Source organism: Bipolaris sorokiniana, assembly GCF_000338995.1.
Source record: "Bipolaris sorokiniana ND90Pr unplaced genomic scaffold COCSAscaffold_1, whole genome shotgun sequence".
Taxonomy (NCBI): Eukaryota; Fungi; Ascomycota; class Dothideomycetes; order Pleosporales; family Pleosporaceae; genus Bipolaris; species Bipolaris sorokiniana.
In genome coordinates this window covers 3,069,453-3,087,283 of record NW_006911895.1, presented here as the reverse complement: position 1 = coordinate 3,087,283, position 17,831 = coordinate 3,069,453, and the positions used below count along the sequence as shown (strand labels likewise).

General features: G+C 49.9%; 8 protein-coding genes across 8 annotated transcripts; 4 read left to right on the top strand and 4 right to left on the bottom strand.

The window, feature by feature from the left end:
• Positions 1-1,207: 1,207 nt before the first annotated feature.
• Positions 1,208-2,023, top strand: COCSADRAFT_156185 (uncharacterized protein; the record flags this gene model as incomplete). The annotated part of the gene is made up of 4 exons (XM_007697010.1): positions 1,208-1,219; positions 1,276-1,390; positions 1,448-1,723; positions 1,791-2,023. 4 exons carry the CDS (start codon positions 1,208-1,210, stop codon positions 2,021-2,023), a joined length of 636 nt encoding a protein of 211 aa, XP_007695200.1.
• A 3,527-nt stretch (positions 2,024-5,550) lies between these two features.
• COCSADRAFT_216500 (uncharacterized protein) lies at positions 5,551-6,329 on the bottom strand. Its single transcript, XM_007697009.1, has one exon. It carries the CDS (start codon positions 6,132-6,134, stop codon positions 5,634-5,636), a length of 501 nt encoding a protein of 166 aa, XP_007695199.1. The 5' UTR covers positions 6,135-6,329; the 3' UTR covers positions 5,551-5,633.
• A 1,144-nt stretch (positions 6,330-7,473) lies between these two features.
• On the top strand, positions 7,474-9,334 carry COCSADRAFT_342188 (uncharacterized protein; the record flags this gene model as incomplete). Its single annotated transcript, XM_007697008.1, has 1 exon — positions 7,474-9,334. Exon 1 carries the CDS (start codon positions 7,535-7,537, stop codon positions 9,332-9,334), a length of 1,800 nt encoding a protein of 599 aa, XP_007695198.1. The 5' UTR covers positions 7,474-7,534.
• Positions 9,335-9,582: 248 nt separating this feature from the next.
• COCSADRAFT_216490 (uncharacterized protein) lies at positions 9,583-10,338 on the bottom strand. Its single transcript, XM_007697007.1, has one exon. It carries the CDS (start codon positions 10,076-10,078, stop codon positions 9,611-9,613), a length of 468 nt encoding a protein of 155 aa, XP_007695197.1. The 5' UTR covers positions 10,079-10,338; the 3' UTR covers positions 9,583-9,610.
• Positions 10,339-10,434: 96 nt separating this feature from the next.
• Positions 10,435-11,608, bottom strand: COCSADRAFT_22208 (uncharacterized protein; the record flags this gene model as incomplete). Its single annotated transcript, XM_007695904.1, has 4 exons — positions 10,435-10,455; positions 10,586-10,648; positions 10,677-11,548; positions 11,581-11,608. 4 exons carry the CDS (start codon positions 11,606-11,608, stop codon positions 10,435-10,437), a joined length of 984 nt encoding a protein of 327 aa, XP_007694094.1.
• Positions 11,609-12,393: 785 nt separating this feature from the next.
• Positions 12,394-14,245, top strand: COCSADRAFT_132540 (uncharacterized protein). Its single transcript, XM_007697006.1, has 3 exons — positions 12,394-12,915; positions 12,979-13,716; positions 13,774-14,245. Exons 1-3 carry the CDS (start codon positions 12,523-12,525, stop codon positions 14,179-14,181), a joined length of 1,539 nt encoding a protein of 512 aa, XP_007695196.1. The 5' UTR covers positions 12,394-12,522; the 3' UTR covers positions 14,182-14,245.
• A 763-nt stretch (positions 14,246-15,008) lies between these two features.
• COCSADRAFT_78219 (uncharacterized protein) lies at positions 15,009-15,536 on the bottom strand (the record flags this gene model as incomplete). The annotated part of the gene is made up of 1 exon (XM_007697005.1): positions 15,009-15,536. One exon carries the CDS (start codon positions 15,534-15,536, stop codon positions 15,009-15,011), a length of 528 nt encoding a protein of 175 aa, XP_007695195.1.
• Positions 15,537-17,003: 1,467 nt separating this feature from the next.
• COCSADRAFT_77609 (uncharacterized protein) lies at positions 17,004-17,725 on the top strand (the record flags this gene model as incomplete). The annotated part of the gene is made up of 5 exons (XM_007697004.1): positions 17,004-17,023; positions 17,148-17,222; positions 17,316-17,359; positions 17,410-17,629; positions 17,683-17,725. The coding sequence occupies 5 exons, from the start codon at positions 17,004-17,006 to the stop codon at positions 17,723-17,725; spliced, it is 402 nt and encodes a 133-aa protein (XP_007695194.1).
• Positions 17,726-17,831: the final 106 nt, after the last annotated feature.

Sequence of the window (17,831 nt, the reverse complement as noted above, 5' to 3'; positions counted from 1 at the left end):
TCGATATCGTTTGCGGCAGCGTTTGCTATTTTCCCTATCTTGCCGAACCCCCCCCTGGTGCACAGTAGTGGTTCGCGCGAGGACATTATGGACCCCGTGCCGTATGGTTTTGGGCGCTGGGATCGCATGGAAGCATCGGAGGCAGCCCGTCGATGTGGCACCTGTATCTCCACGACGCGCCGCTTTTGGCCTCTTTTGCTTGGCTTGCTTTTGGGGCGGCATGGGCGCGATGGCGGTAGTGCACAGTGAGTGGTGAGGAGGCACGGTCAGGGAGTGGTGTGCTACTGGCGGGTGTAGCTATGTGTGTATATGTGCGTGTGTTCACACCTGTGTGCATGTTCTACGACAGCCGGGCCACGGACAGGACAGGACAGGACAAGGGCTGCTGCATGCAGACGCCGGGCCTACTCGCCTTGCAGCCGGCGCATAAGTAAGGTGGTAGAGGCTTGTGGGGATGGGCGACGGGCCCTGTTCATGGGGGGCGTCGGCGGCGGCGGCGGCGTCATGGAGCTGGTGGTGGCTCTGTGTGGCTCTGGGAGGAGGAGATGGTGGTGTGGGCGCGGGCACAGGGCAGCAGCGCTAACGGGCGCGCCAGTCAGAGGCCTTGTGCATGTCCTGTCCTGTCTGCCAAAGCCGCTCCCTTGCTCAAGCCGCCCCAGACGGACCTAGTGCAAGTGTGCTGCTCAAGCTGCTCAAGCTGCTGCTGCTGGTGCGCTGCTCCGCTCTGCTGCTGCTCTGCTGCTGCTGTTGTTGTTGTTGCTGCCGCTGCTACTATTGCTGCTACTACTACCGCTACCGCTACCGCTACCGCTGCTACGCTGCCTCTGCCCTACCCTGCCCTGCCCTACCCAACCCTGTCCTGCCCAGCCCGCTTCTGCCCAGCTCCGCTCTGTTCTCCTGTGCCTTCTCTGTCGCGACTCCTCCTCTTCCTTCGCTTGCCACCGCCAACCCCCCGGACCACTCCCTCCCTCCCTCCACTCCCTCCCTCCTCTCCCAACCACCACGTCCACCGCGCGTCGTATCGCCACACGCCTGCGTGCCCCTCTCTTCTCGCTTGCATCTCGAGAGCACGTCGTTCCTTGTTTCCGCCTCATCCACCCTGGCCCCGTTATTCGTCTCTGAGCTCGGCCTCGTACTTGCTAAAATCTAATATACCCATTGCCCGACGTCCTCAGCATCGTCCGGCATCTCTTCTTCTTTCTTCACAATGGCATCCAAGGTCCGTCGCCCCCTCGCTCCCTCTTTTGCATTCGCGCATCCGCTAACCTGCTCCAGTTTCTTCGAGAATACAAGCTGGTCGTGGTCGGTGGCGGTGGTGTTGGAAAGTCGTGTTTGACCATCCAGCTGATCCAGAGCCACTTCGTTGACGAGTACGATCCAACCATTGAGGGTGAGTGATCATTCCTGTGCGCCGCCTCCCAAGCCCGACACACACTAACTTGGCCAGACTCGTACCGCAAGCAGTGCGTCATTGACGATGAGGTTGCGCTGCTCGATGTGCTCGACACAGCTGGACAGGAGGAGTACTCGGCCATGCGCGAGCAGTACATGCGCACAGGAGAGGGCTTCCTGCTCGTCTACTCGATAACCGACAGGCAAAGCTTCGAGGAGATCATGACATTCCAGCAGCAAATCCTCAGGGTCAAGGACAAGGACTACTTCCCCATGATTGTCGTCGGTAACAAGTGCGATCTCGATGGCGAGAGGCAAGTGTCGACACAAGGTACGTGCCACCAGTCTCTCTCTCCTCAATATCGTTCCCCCTTTAGCTAACCCGCGTGTTTGTTCAGAGGGCCAAACTCTGGCGCGAAACTTTGGCTGCAAATTCATCGAGACATCAGCCAAGTCCCGCATCAACGTCGACAACGCCTTCTACGACATTGTACGAGAAATCCGCAGATACAATAAGGAAATGTCATCATACACGGGCGCCCCTGGCTCAAACGGCGCCGGCCCCCAGAAGACAACGTTCGAGACGGATGAGCAGGCCGAGAAGAAGGGCTGCTGTTGCGCAGTAATGTAAGGCACTTGGAGTCGATTGTCATTGTTGTCGGGTTAGGCTGTGGAGAGATTACCTACACCGCTCGGTTCCGTCGCCCCCGCCCTGGCCATTGGCGGTGCTGCTTGGTCCAGCAGAAGAAAATACGCGAAGCCCAACTATTACGTACTGCCTGTCCGCCGCCGCCCTGGTGGTACTGCCCTTCGATTGCCTCTCTTTTTGGACATTGTCATTTTTTGGGTTCGCATTACCGACTTTAACGGATTCACGTCTACTGGACGCGCCTCTGAACACCCTCCTCCCTTCTACTACCCACTGGTATCGACCGCTTTTTTCTTTCTTCTTCTCTTCTCTCTCACACATCTTCTTCAACCTTTTGCTAAATGGCGGCGCTCTTGGCATCTGCCTTGAATTTATTTAGACCGACTGTGTTATGGCATTTTGATCGGTACCGTGTATTTCCTATTGCGGGGGGGAGGTGGCCATGTGAGGTACGATGAGGCATGCTTCTGGGAGTCAAAAGATTTGTGCTGTTCCCTTTGACAGACTTTTAGAGTTGTTTAACTTTTTGTTTTTACCTAACTTCTATGAACATAATTCATCTCTACCATGATGCCACGGACCTGTTGCTGTTGATGTTGGGTTATTGAGCGTAGGCCCCCTGGAGCCTCGACGAGTAGGCCTGTCGTGATAGCAAAGATCATCACGCCCTAGGGCCCTATTCACACTGTGCTGCGAGTCGTGAGTGGAGGCGCGTCGCGTGATTGGCCCTGTATCCTGGCATGTATTGCGCTATTCATGCACGGCCGTTTCAAGACCAACTTGCGAGCAAAAAGAGGGGAAGTTGATCAGGAGAATGGCAGCTGAGATTGACAAGACACTGTCAAGTGGCATAGCGCCTATGGACTACTACCCGCCTTTGGACACTTTTTCTCCGCCTACCCTAACTACCACTTGTCGCTGATCCGGGTTTCAAACGTTAAGCCATGGGGATAAGAATGGGGGGAAGACGCAGACGCGAGTTTGCCGGGGCGAGCCCGATGCGCCGTTCTTGCCGTCCGGTAACACGTGCGCAGTTTGTCAATGCAGATAACTACACGCTTGCACAACCAGGAGTAACCATCCACGCATCCGAGTGTCTTTTGTATACACCACATGTTCTGATGGGAATTTATTTGTTCTTATTTTTTTGTTACTTTTTATGCTTACCAAATTCCATTAGCTACATCCAATTGCAATCAAGCCACCAGTCCCGACAATCCGGCCGTCTACCAACTACACATGCAGTGCTTGTAGATTAGCCTATTCCGGCCATGTGCAATACTAGAGGTGAAAATCCTACTCCTGCTCGCTTCCACAGCCGATAGAGGACGCGGGATGCTTCGGTTGGCAAGATGTGTATACCTCGTGCATGCTTGGCTTGCATTTTGCGTCCACCCGCTTACACATGTAAGTATGTGTGGAGAGTACTCTAAAAAGTAAGTGACTAGAGCACTACTCTTACAGCCTTGACAGCAAGCCTCCCGGCTGCCGCTGCTGCATGTATGCACGTTTCTTTGGTGGGTCACATATCTACTCCAGTGGACGCCTTTTGCCTCCTTATTTCCTCTTTGCCCATCCCTGCATTGGCCCTTATCTTCCATATCCCAGCAGCCTGTCCCCCATCCCGCCTCATGCACGTGTGGTGCCTGGACTGAGCACGCTGCACCCTCTTTTTTCCTCACCGATATTTAAACCGATGGATTGGCACGTGGAAATCCAGATTGTTGACGATAGAGGAAGTCTCCAATCCGAATGGCGACCGCCCTCCTTCCTTATTCCTATGTGCCCAGCCTCACGGGCATCGGGTTTGCCAAAGACCCATATGTATAACATGCGTATTAATTCTTCCGAGTATGGATGTTTATGGCACGGGAATGCAAGACGAGAAGGATTCTCCCTGGTTGGTGTAGTTGAGCAGATAGCCGGCATATCAAATTACTCCTCAAGACACATGGAATTCGTCAAGGATATTCAGGGTCACGTGATGTCAATATTCGAGCGAGGCTTCACGTGCTTCAAGCCTCTAATAGCTAGCAGCCAATCATACGTAGCCTTTAACTCGTCCGTGTCTAGAAGTCTAGTCTAGTACTACTGCAACTACTTACCATAATCTCGTCAGCCAAACCCTGTTCCAGACTCTACAAGCCAAGCTATCTCCCCCCTTTCTTTCTTCATTCCGATTATACTCGGCTCTTCTCGTCAAATGCATTTAAAGCGGACCAGTCGCCGGGCCATGTCACATATAGTAGCATGTCGCTAAGTAATTACACATGTCGGGCGGCCCCTCCGCATCTAACATTCCGTCTGACAACGGAACCTTCCGCACACTCCAAACATCATGCCTGTCTCCATGGACTACATCTCTAATCTAGGAACATATTTTTTCTTTCCATTTGTAAGTTTCAGTACGGGCTTGATCCTTGCTTACATTTGAAACTACACACCTATTGTCCAAGCCGGACTATAACATCTACTACCCGTCCAGTTTCACTCTATGCTGCAAGGCCTCCGAACCCGCCACCTTCACATGCAACCCGCTCCATAGAGTCACGTTGCGCTGTTGTACACATACACATGTGCAACGTGAGATATATTAAAAAAATCTGCAATACGAACACGAGCTTTTACATACCGCGGAAGCATGCAAAAGAAAAGAAAATTATGTGTACTACAAGGCGATGACACGCGCGCTTGGCGCATAAACCTCATTATCAAATCATATTCTTACTAGACAGAAAGTGCAGAAAACATTGAAAGAAAAATTTAAGACGAACGTACATGGTACGACACGCTGCGCGGAATCGGGGAAGAGAAGTTGAGAGAAAAATTCGGGAACGAAGTTGGCCACTTATGCACGAAGATCGGCGGTTCCGCGGGTAATCTTGCATATGTACATGTACTTACTGTACTCTATACTCATAGTTTGGGACCGCCCCCTTCCCCCCTTGATGTCAGCTTTGCATTCGCGCTGCCTGCAAGGGGTTCGGGGGCTCCAAGTGAACTAGTTTATTTTTCGGGTTGCGGACTAAGATGTGTGAGCATCTGGATCCGCGTCGATGGAACCGAAACAAGCGACTTGATGTGGAACGATTAGCCCACTCAGCAAGAAGAGAGAAAAAGATGAACGTTGTAGATGAAAACAGCAAACATGCTGTCTTTTTTTTTTTTGAATTTCACACGCATGGTCTTGAATGGATTTAACACAATACTACAAGCCTTGCTACTTGCATCTCGGAAAAGCAAAATAAGCAAGTTCGTTTACCGTACCCGTACCTAGACCCCAAACTACCACCTCAGCCGCACCTCCAACAGCCTCACCATCCCCCTAGCCAATCGCAAACCTTCTCCCCAATCTCTTCACAAGCTATACACCCGCTAATGTCCAACCCACGTCCCTTGCATCTCCCACTTCCATCGCAGCCATAGGCATAGTTAATTCCCACTACATATTTCCCCTTGCACAATCCATCGCTAAGTACATAATACTCCACCAACCCCACGCACCGTCACCATGCGCCAAAAATGACATAACCGCCACCCCAATCGCTCGATTAGCGAGAAGATCGAAAGAAAAAAAACGCCCCCAGCAACGTTACATACATTGTATTAAGCGGGGAAGGGGGGGGTTTTTTTGCACTTTTCTTGGCAGGAGAAAGCGCCGCGGGGAAGGTGGGTGAGCAATCGACGATGGACTGGTTTCGATGGATGCCGGGATAGGAAATTTGTGTGTTTTGTGTACTGTGGAGGGGGGGGCTTGGCGCTGGAGGTTAGAGTGGGGAATTAGTGGGGGATTGGGGTGGAGTGGAGGATGGAGGAGAGTTGATGGATAGATGGGGCGAAGGTTGATATCTATATCTCGTTGAGGGGTTTGGGTGGGTGCGTCGTGTAGGTGTGATAGGTGGGAATGGGTGTGGTGGGGGGGTTGTTTGGGACTGACGTTTTGTGAACTGGAGTTTTGGGGGTAGAGGATGTAAGGGGTAAGAGAGGGAGGTTGCTTGTGAGCACGATGAAGTGGGTTTGCTGCTACGGCTAGTGGTTGAAGAAGGTCTTGACGTTTTAGTATCGTGCGAAATGGCGTTTCGGGTATGTACATGTAAATTTACGAGTCTTGTAGGTGATACATGGAAAGGATGTAGTGAGTTGAGAAATACAGGTTGAACTTGGATTGGTGTATGGATTTTCCTCCAATAGGCGGGAAGTATGTCATAGACAATTTATATTGAGGTGAAGACATGTAAGGTTCATGTATCGTAGCAGATATCACGACAAGTCATATTTTCTAACTGGTCTTGCAGCTATTTAACTCCCTACGTCTCCTACGTCTCTCTTACCCGCAGTTATCCGACCAGTAACGCGTAGACCGTTTTCCACGCATCTATATAAAACTCAGAAGCGTCCGTGCACACTCCATGTTGACTCCTTGGTCGTCTCGTTCAGCCACCGCTCCATGTGCCATGCTGTCTTTCCTTCTTTTACATTTGTTTCTTTTGATTCATGGGTACTCTGCTGTTTTCATGTCAGTTATGGTTGCATCAATGTCTTTGAGGCATGTACGAACCGGCGCGACTTGCTCACTAGAATTCGTATTCCCGCCGTTTGTTCTATGGGAGTCGCTACTAGTTTGGGCATCCGGTTTCAGATTGGATGAACTCGCTTGAGCATATATGCGTTTGGTTTGGCTGTCTTGCATAATGAGGGAATAGATTGTGAGTGAGAGGTAGATTGATCAAAGTTTTGAATATGGGCTTCAAATGTATAATGTAACTTGATAGTATGTTTCCTGCTTGGACTAACTTCGTACGTTTTATCCCATCTATATAGTTTCTCATCTCCATATCCTGTGGGTGATGTTGAGGGCCGCAAACTACGCTCATGGCGAGTTTGATTCGCGGCCGCGGCCTTCGTTCAGATGAGCATTGGACACTGTTGAGGGCCGCAATACACGAAATCTTGATTGGAGGCCGCATCACTTCTGTAGTGAGATAACGGCCATAGAGCGAATGAAAGTACCCACTTCTGGAGTTAGGGGGTATATTAACGGCATTCTCAAACTATGACTGGTGGCCGCAATCTTAGATTCCATTTTCCAGCACTAGGCCCAGGTGGATGGGCGTTGTGATTTTGCATGAGAGACCATAGGTACATAGGTCGGGCATGCTGGTTGGTGGCCGCAAATATCAGCCAATAGAATTACGGCAAGGACCCACTTTAATAAGCCCATTACATCCTGCCACACGCTCGGAAGAGATACGAAAGAGGATATTTTGGCATTTACTATGGCCGATCTAGCTTCATTGTTCTGGTCTAACCGATATAGGTAGCACATAGCAATTGGATGAGAAGTCAGGCCGCTGGATTGAGCTGACCACTTTCAGCCTTGTTCAAATCTCTCCATCACGTTTCAACCGGAGAGGAGCTTCTTGATACTTGCTTTGTGACCTACAAACCACTATCAATGAGATACCAGAAGCTATAAACCTCACTATATTACCTATGTCGTTTGCAACACAGCCGCACACCTCTCATTCGCAGAGAAGCTTCTCCGCGCCTCGATCCGATGCCCAGATAAGAGAGCGTTCGGGGTCGAGATCATGGAAACAAAGGGAGTCGACGGGTAATGTATCCACCAAGAGTTACTTTAGAGTAGATGAAGGGTCAATTCTACTGGATGTAGCGTTGGAAGATCAACCCTTGCTAAGTCTATTGCCAATACTGGAGCTGGAGACCACTTTGAAGGGTCTCCTCGATATATGCCTCTTGCTGGCACACTCCAACCGCAAAATCATGGGACCAATCATTACTACTATCAAGTCCATTTTGAGGGAAGACGTGGATCCTTCCTATTTCGTGCGACTTGGCACGGTTTTTTCTGATGGTCAAATACGCGACGTTTTGTTCTCTTATCCGACAGGTAATACTAAGTTTTTCTCTGATTTTGGTACTATCTCCGGTTCAGTTGAATACAAGATTTGGAAGAAATTGCAAGAGCCAAATCCGGAAAGCTATAAAAGGCAACAACAGGCGCCGCAGGAGAAACGACCGTGCTGCAAGCCACATCACAGAAACAAAGTGCAAAAGGAGCCTTTCAGATTTACCAAGGTCCTGACAAGAGATGATACTACACTGGAGATCGTTGATAACCTCGAGCCAAATCCCTTGTCTTCGCTTCAAATCGAGACTAAAGTGGAGTGGCGTACGGCTCACGGCCGAGCATCACTCAAGAACTGGAGACGCGCAGCCGGAAAGAGCAAATCCTGGAAGCCATGTTTGAAAAGTACAGTACCGAAACAGACTCATCTCAATGGAAGAAGACGAAGCTCGAACGGGATTGTGTATCGTTTTGCACAGCCCCCACCATGGCTACCAGCTACATTCCTACGTTCCCAGACAAGAGAAAAGTCTTCATGCCCAGGTTATGTGCTACGACGTCAAGAGATTGATTCAGTGCCGAGGCGGGCAAGATGTCATGATCCCTATGCCCGTGAGTTTGAGGATACGCATATTGCTCCGCACGGAAAACACCATACAACAGCAGCTCAGAACGTCAAAACCTGGGAATCTAAACCGGAGATTGTTGAGGACATGAACAAGGAGCCAGCCGGTACATTCATACGGTTCACATGGAAAGACAAAATCCTAACCAACGGAACTGGACAACTCGATCGATTCTTGTCAACCGGCTCTATACTACACAGCCATTGGCATATCACTGGTTTTGTCCGGAACGAAAGCTTTGCAGATGTTTACTCGCTAAACAAACCTCCCATCACTCTTTCATCAGGAGAAATCGGGACATCACTAGAGGCACACGTATTCCTTGACGAATACCACGGGAATTGCGCCGTCTACGCCAGTCGCTCGAAGAACCGCATGCGACAAAGTGGAAACTGTCTGGACATTTTCTGGCACAACGGCAGGCACATATTCATTATGAAGATAGCAAAGAAGCCTGATGTGTTCAAACTACGCAACACGAAAGAAGAGTTTCCTGTTCTTGTCAATCAAGACAAGTGCAATGAGCATGTGGCTCTACAGCGTCACTATTTCCGTAGCAGACCTAGTTTTGCAGCGATGGCTGGAGAAGGATGGCCAGATGCTAATCCAAAGTATCGACCGGTGCAGATGGATAAGGGTCAATCCGCACTCGAGAAGGAGTTGGAAAGGATTGAAAAGGTGCGGGTGAAGAAGGCAGAGAGACAGAGAGTGAAACGGAAGTTGCAAAGGGAGGAAAAGCTTTTGGAGAAGGAACACAGATCGGCTATAGCGACGGCGTGTATGTTTCTTCATGAGTAATGCTTCAATTCTTTAGATGTCAGCCGAATTTGAACATGCCTGTTCTGGCTCTGATCTTCACAGCATGACCAAGTTTCATCATGCATCAAAAAACTTATAAAATCATAAATCAATAGTATTTTGAAACTAAGATAAGTCCGCGGCTTCTCTTTCCCCGGAGTCCCTCGCTCGAGTTATTGCCCGCGGCTTCTCCGTTTAGCAAGCGTACCACGGCTGCTTGATTTTGACATTGGTACGGCCTCCTGATATTCTTCTCGAGCGCCACTGCGCTTCCTTTTACAGTGTATCTACCTTCCGGGCTATTGTAGGCCGGCTGGTCTTCTGCTTTGAAAGCATACTGCAGCTGCTAGACTCGTGTTCGAATACCTCCAGGCCCCTCCTCAATCTACCAAACTTTGCCGATGCTTCTCTTTCGTAAGAGTACCTCGCTCGAACCTCTATGACGTTCTCAATGGATGGAAATTTCCTAACCGCGCCATCTCTGTCAGGCGCAAAATATATGCAATCAACTGACTCCTTGGCGGCGGCTACGAAAAGGAAGGTCCGATCCGTTTGCTCAAATATCTGCCAAAGAACGGACAGAGCATACACACGAGTCGACAGCTTCGACCCTCGGTGCCTGAACTGAAAGACGATGAAAATAGCCAGGAAAATAAAACAAAAATGAACCAGAAAAAGCAAAAGGAACAAAAGGCAGAGTGAAAATGCCAAAGAGGCGAATTCGGAGGGAGATAGCCCACACATGCCAACCCAGAGGAACCAAACCTAGAAAAAATAACCCCAAAGGAACCAAAGCAAAATGGATGTAGGCAAATGAAACCAGGAAAAGCAAAAGGAAACATTCATAAACGCTCCGATATCCCCCACTTCAGGTTGTCTCTTTTACCTCTTCTCTCGGATGGGAACGGTAACGACTCCGTGCCCACATCAATGCCATCGTAATTGATGGTAGCTAGTAGAATAAGCTCCCACATAAGTAGCAACGTGCGTCGTGAAACAAACAAGTCTTGATGTTCTTTGAGAAGAGGCCCTTCCGTGGTCTTCAATACCCCAGGATACCTTTGCGCACCTCTATCAATAGAGGGTTTTATAAGCCATGATCATGCTGACATGTCCTTGATCTGTTCGATGGACAGAAGTGTCTTGATTTAGAATCGGAACTCCACCGAGGGTGTGGAGTGCGATCCGTAATACCATAATACAGATTCGCTTCAACTCGCAGTTGCAAATATTAGAATTCAAAATGCTCACGATACGTGTTGTCTTACGAGCAAGCACAAGGGTTCTTGCCGCAGGTCCTACAACGATGATTCCCTGTCTTAGACGTTCGTAAGTGGCGTACGAGAGAGTCTTTTCGAGTATAAGTCTTGGAGTTGCAAATGCACATGAAGTTACTCGCCCGGGGGGAGACGCTCTTGAGTGCAGGACACGAAGGCAATGCGTTGTTGGATCCTAGGTGACGTCTGAGGTCCTTTGGATGCTTTATTGGCTGTCCGCATTGTTCGCATCTGGAAGGTGCCTTGCAGCTGTGCCGATTGACATGTTGGTCGTAGCGGAGCCTACTCAGAAAAGACTTGGTACAGGTCTTACACACAAAGCTCATCCCTGCAGGCTCGATAGCCACTTTGCCGTCTGGTATGTTCAACCCGATCTGAGTTGTATCCGGTGGGCTTGCTATTTGAGGGGTGAGTTGGCCGAGAGACGGTAATGAGGACGGGCTTGGGTAAGCTTCAATGCTCGTGTCTTTGGGGATGTCTGGCGCTTTTTTGTTTGTAGCCGGCGTGAGAAGTGGTTGTTGTACGTTAGATGGAGTAGGGTTTGGATATAGTTGCGATTGCGAGTTTTCGGCTAAGGTCTGTTTGGTGGATTGATCGAGCCATGACCGAGAGTAATAACAAGGTTCGTGTACATGTTGAGTTAACAAACTGGGATCAATGCAACCCGACGTGTTTGAATACCTGGAGCCTGAGGTTCTTTGATGAACACTCTCGTCCAGGGTACCAAGAGGTTGCGTAGTATTAACACTCTTGTAACCGCCGTATATTGCATTGCCCAAGTAGTTTGTCCGCTCCAACGCGTCACTTTGTGAACACTCATTATTGTGCTCTGAATAATCAAGTATCTGACCGTCCACCAGCGAGACCGAATCGTATAATGGTTCATCAGGACTGAATTGGAAAGCTTCTGAGGCCAAGAACAGATCTGGATCTTGCTCTATGCGATGATCACTAGGTAATAGTTAGCACTAGCGCCATCCAGCCATTTCCTCGACATTGCATACTAGTGGTAGCTGGAGATTGTTTAAGCGGCCTATGTAAGGCCGCTTAAACAAGGCGCTTCTTCACGAGAAAGTTGGGTTCACCCAACGGATACCTAGCGGATGCGGGGTTGCTGCGGCAGAGCCGCCTGCTGGTCCGCGATGTACGTCAAGTTCAATATAGGGTTCGGACGGTTGTAAAAGGAAGATTTCACAGAGTTGAGGAAGAAAAGGAGGGAGCGACAAGATTTATATATGTAGTTACATACATGGCGTAGCTGGAGTGGATCAACGAAGCGTCTGATTGGTGGCCGCAAGAGACTGCCTCGAGGCTGATACACGCGATCAAGTGTGGCCTACGTCAGTAGGGCGGCAGCCACTGTTATGCGAAGCATATGTATGTACGTGGCTTGATCGCATTTGTTCACAGAAAATGAACTGACGCGATGTTAGTTTGTTATATTCGGCAAGACAGGGTCGTGTTTGGAACGTGATCTCACGTGACCATCTGCTGCTCCACATTTCACTTGTCTGGCTGTCTCCTTTGATACGTATGTACATACATCAAGCTTCTTATCACCTGTGGCCTACTGGGCCATGCTGGTCTCTCCCCTTCTACTCTGGTTTATTGATGACAGCACATATGATCCAGTGATGTCCTGCGTCATTGAGGCGCAGTACTGCAGCCACTTGGGGCTGAGTACATGTCTTAACAGCCACAAATTGGATTGCCAAGAGGCGAAGCAATAATGTATGTTTAGACCAAGATGTCCTCGAGTTTTCGTTGAGTTCTTATCCCACAGGAGCTCTTTTCCTTCGGCCTTCATTATTATTGTTTTGTTCATAAATATGGAAAGATAGCTTTTCCGCCCCCAAACACCCCCTCTAAATACCTAGCGACGTAGTTCGTTTCGAACCTTCGGAACCGACCATGAGTATGACTGGAAGCGCGACCAATACAACGGAGAATTCAGAAATACATGTAATCGGGGTAGATCTGAGTAGTACTCTGATTCCTCCTGTTGGGCGTAATACTGCTTCTGGAAGGCCTATAGAGACCCCGGCCAACAACGATGGTGTACAAACCGGAGCAACGCATGCAAGTCCTAAGGACCCTAATCAAAACATAGTTTCACAAGTTGATTTTGGCGATAACAACGTTGGGTTTCAAGCCGGCGTCATTAATGGTGATGTCCATGGCATTACCTTCCACTACCCAGACAACCAATCGATATTCGGTAGCCTTGTACAAGGAAGTCAACCTCTAGACACATCCACTCTTGAGATTCTCGCCAGAAGAGCTCAAGTCCAAGCTGGAAGAAGTGTAAGGACAACACTAGGCAGCAGCAGCATCATTGACGGAGATATACTAGCTAACAAAATATAGGTGCCCAAGCAGTTACAGGACAGATGCTACGCTCCATACAAGACCGTGAGAAATCGAAAGATCAAACTGAGACTTCTTCAGATTGCTAGCGTCACCAAATTTCTCGATCGAGGCTTCGCGGAATACTTTCAAGTCGCGGTGCTTTCGTTTGGCAAGCACCAAGCGCAACAGCTGCTGCAAGATGCCCGCAAGACAATCGCTAGGATGCAGAACAAGCAAGACGACCCTGACTCTGCTGACATTGGCGATCTCGGCCACTTTTGCGAGCAGAGCGCAATCACATCAGGTGATGCTGAGCAACGGCGTCCAAGATTCACAGTCACACAGCGGCGCGACGAAGAAACTTTGCACTATCTACAAGACGGACTCGAGATCCCTTACTGGGAATTCATGGCCGACATCTTCTTGGGATGGAAGGCGAACTCGAGTGCTCTGAGCGGAGACGTCGTGTTGCGTGTTTTGCACAGCACAAAACTGGAACTTCTCGATGGACGGCGGCGCCTTATGGATGAGATGGTCGCTTTGCAGGGCGATGATGCAGAAGACATAATGCCAATTATTGATGGAATTGATGCTAGAATAAAGGTCTTGGATAGCCTTTGGGATAGTGCATCGTCGAATCCTGATGGCACTCATTATTCATTGGTCTCCTTCCTGGAGCAGCCGCTACGCCAGCCTTTGATTGCTGTCGAAGAGACCACGCTTTCGTCTCAAGATGAACAAATAGGACATCAAGTGGTAAGATTTATCTCTTAGTTTTCTTACATCATAAAAGAGGCTAACACATTGGTGCAGGAAACCGCAACACTCATCGCCCTGATTCTACTCTTCATCATCGTCGCTATAATCCCCGGATACAAAGCCTTCGCGCTGTCAATGCAAGACAGCGCGGTCGGAAGTATCGGAGATGCAGATTTCTGGTATCTGATTCAAAGCAGTATCATGGCAGTGATGGGCAACGTCATCATGGTTGTACCATTGTTCAAGAAGTCGTGGTTCTCGCCAGCATACGGTCTAATGTGGGTATTCTTTGCCCTCGGTCTTGCTTTTGCAATCGTTGCTGTTATCATTTACCCATTGCTCAACCCTGGCTGGAGCTCCATGGTCGCTTTCTTTGGGTCGATCGCATCTGTTGCATCAGTGTTGATCATGACCCAGGCGACTGCAAGGGAGGGAACCAAGGCTAAGGTCAAAACGGATTGAAGCTTGGTATTATATAAAATAGATATTAGTCAAAAGATGAATACAGGAATTGAAAACTGCCACCACAAATTTTTAATACACACCGCTACCTTGCTCTTCAAATATATCCACGAGTCCCACCAATACCAGAACAAACCCCAACCCACCCACTTCACTCCCACCGGCATCACTCTCGGCCCCACCGCAAAATCCCGCACCCGCAAACACTACCAAATCCAGCACTAACCCACATCACCCACAACCCTAGTAGGCCAACACGTCCACTTCGCTCCCCATCACCAAACCTCACTCCCTCGGCGCAATCCCCTCCCCCCCCCCCCCAAAACCACACACCCCAAAACTAACTTTCCAAATCAACACATTGGAAATACGGACGAAAACATGTCAAGCTTTTTTGCCTTTCCTGTACAGAGCCAAAATGATTCATGGCACATACACATATGCAGTGAGATGCTTGGCGAGTGTTATCGATAAAACAGGGAAAGCAGGGGGAGGGAGTGGGAGATTTTGAGTTCAGCCCTACGGCGAGGCATTGCAAACGTAAGACTAGGGATGGGTAAGGTTAGGCGGGCTGCTTAACTCTACTGCGGGTGTGGCTTGATATGGAAGGTTTATTGGATGGAGGGAACGGTTTGAGCATTTGTTGTTGCATCAAGTTGGAATCACAGCACAGTGAGAGTATATGTTTTTACAAAACATGTGCACGAGCACTTTGATTCATTGACTTGACATTACACTAACATTTTCATCTAATAGTAGTTAAGGTGTGTTCCTCCGTTTCTCATCGTAATTAATCATTGTTCCGATATGCGTTGCGTATCCCGTATTTACAAACGGATATCGTTGTAGAGGCACTTGATGGGCTTGTCTGTGTAGGAGACCCTTGCGGTGAATTCAATGCATGAGGGGCTGGCAGGGAACTCGGGGTTGTTGACGTTGACGCTGTAGCCTTCGCCGTTGCGGAGGGGGCAGCCCTGGAAATTGAGGGCGCGGACTCCCTCGGGAGAGTGGTCGACGAGGAACAAGGCGTCGTCCTTGATGGTGAACTGAGCAAGCTCAAAGTTCTCGTCGGGGGTTGGGGCGACTCCGCTGTAGAAACGGATGCGGCTGTTACCGAACTCGGAGAGGTCGACGAATGCCCGGCGAGGAGGGTTGTCGGTGTAGAGGTAGAGATTGTTGGGCTCGTCGCTCAGGAAGAAGCTAGCGTAGTTGACATCGGGAACACCGCAAGAAGCATTTTGCTTTGGACCAATGGCAAGTCCGTTGTCGTACGTGCCGACAGCGCCCAGATGGATAGGGCTGGTACCGCTCAAAGGAACAATCGAAAAGACTTGTGAGGCACTGGCGAGAGCCATGGTGGAAGCGAAGAGTGCGGAGGTAGAGAACTTCATGGTGACTATTTGGGGTGTGGCGGTTGTGAAGGGGTTTTGTTTTGTAGCGAAAGTGTTGTGAGTTGGTTGTGGTGGATGAGAGCCACAGCAGCTGCTCGCTCGACCTTATATACCTTTGTAAATACCATCCATGTGGGAACAAAATACGAGGGTGATGGCATATTACCGAGCGTTTCTCCATAGGGCCCCCGCAAAAAGCCTGTGAATACGATCGGAAGTTCAGGATAAACGGAAACGATGGACGACGGTCCCAGTTCTGGTTGATGCGGCCGGCCCACCCGCTAAACCTCCGGCTGACATCCGAAAAGGGACATGCTATTAGTACTAAACGTCAGATCGAAGGTAAATGGAAGGTGTTTCCCAGCCACAGGATATACTTAGCAAGGTGCTAAGATTTAGTGCAGAAGACCTATCTATTGAGGCGAGAGGCCGGGTGTGAGGGTGTAGAGATGGAACTGGGGAGAACTCTCAGAAAGGACTAGTAGCGTGATGACGTCGTGGGCAAAGTGACAACAAGATGGCTGTGAGGTTACATACCGCCGTATTTCGGTGGCAAGGATGGCGCCCGTGCAGGGTTTGTACGAGAAACTCAATACAGGCGGTAAGAAACAACGACGTGGTTTAGACTGAGGGAGGAAATTGATCGGTGGCGGTAAGCAGGAACAGGCTAGGAAGTGGAACCGGGATGCCAGAGTCGGCACCATGATCCACGACGGTAGGCGAAGAGCGGCAACGACGCCAAGGAGCATGTATTTCAAAGGATGAAGTTCATGTATTTATTCTAGTATAAAGTTCACGAGATACAATAGTGACTTTGTGAAGTGGTGGACGCGCAGTCGATGTGAATTCGCGCTGCTACGGAACCATACCACACTGATAGTTTGAGTTGACCGTAGGAGATCAACAGTGTCAGCTCGTACATATGTACTCACACGAGTACTTAACATTTGTTAGATCGTACGAGTCGCTTACTATAGTCTTTTCAAGTTGCGGACGATCATATGGCAGTGAGTCGGCAGTTGGTGTCTTGGCAGCGCTATTGGTAGAAGTGCATATGTGCATGTATGCCGACTTAGTCTGGAAGTTCTCTTGTTGGCAATATTAACAGAAGTGTGTACGACTTGCTGGGACGCATTTCAAGTGTACGTAAGAATCCATGGCCAAGGTGGAGAGGCAGCCCCTTGATGGCGCAGCAGCCAATGGGGAGGGCGACCAGGTATGACGTTTAGCGCGGCAGCTTCGTACCCTCGCCTCGCAACGTCTTGTCGCAAGCCCGGGTTGCGCAACACCAGCCTCTTGTCCCTTTCCTCTCACACTGCCCAACGGAGCCACATTCGATCATCTCATCTTCCATCTGTCGCTGTCGTCTCCGGGCTCCAGCCAAAGCTAGTCACCGTGCGGTTCCCTCATCTTGCCAGCCAATCCTCGGCCATGGATTTCTCCGACATTTTGTGAGTACACCTGGAGCTTTTGCGAGCTGCACACGACCATGCAGCGCTGTGCAGAGCTGTGCACCATCTCGCGCCAGAAGCTCCAGCCTCTGTCTTATTGAAATGATGACTAATGCATCTCTAGTCGCATGGTGAATTTCGCCGTTGCCGTCTTCGTAGTCCTTGGCGGTATCGCGAAGCTATTCCCCTTCAACGATTTGTGAGTATGCCCTATGTGCATTCCACTCGAATGGTCTCCAAGATGCCATTGACAGGGTCTGGGTTCACTTGTCTCGTGCTGACAGTACTTCAGCTCCCACATCATCCTCGGTGTCTACCTAATAATCTTTGGTCTTGGTAAGTTGGTGCCTGCCGCTATGCGATGACGACTGCTGACATGGCCGCAGGAACTGCCCTCCTTGAGTTCCAGATCCCCCAACAAGTGGCGCGATATGCCTCGTTCATGTTCTCGTTCCTCGGCCGCGGCATCTTCTACATCTTCATTGGTTCCGTTGTCGTAGGCGACGGCTGGTACCGCATCATACCCGGTACCATTGTTGGCTTCATTGGTGTAGCTTATGCTGCTCTGGAGTTCGTTCCCTCGATTGAGCCCCCGGCAAACATGCGGTATGCTGAAGATTGTTGAAAACGCTTCTCGTTGCATATCTGACCGTACCTAGTGATGCCGATGCCGGCGCCGGCTGGGGCGCCGAGCAGGTCTAAACTCGACATTGACGATGAAGAGGATGGCGCTCGAAGAGTCCTCGCAAAGATATTGCCCGCGCGGCCTTTCAGCCTAGGCGGCAACCTGGTCGCGCGCTTTCCCTGC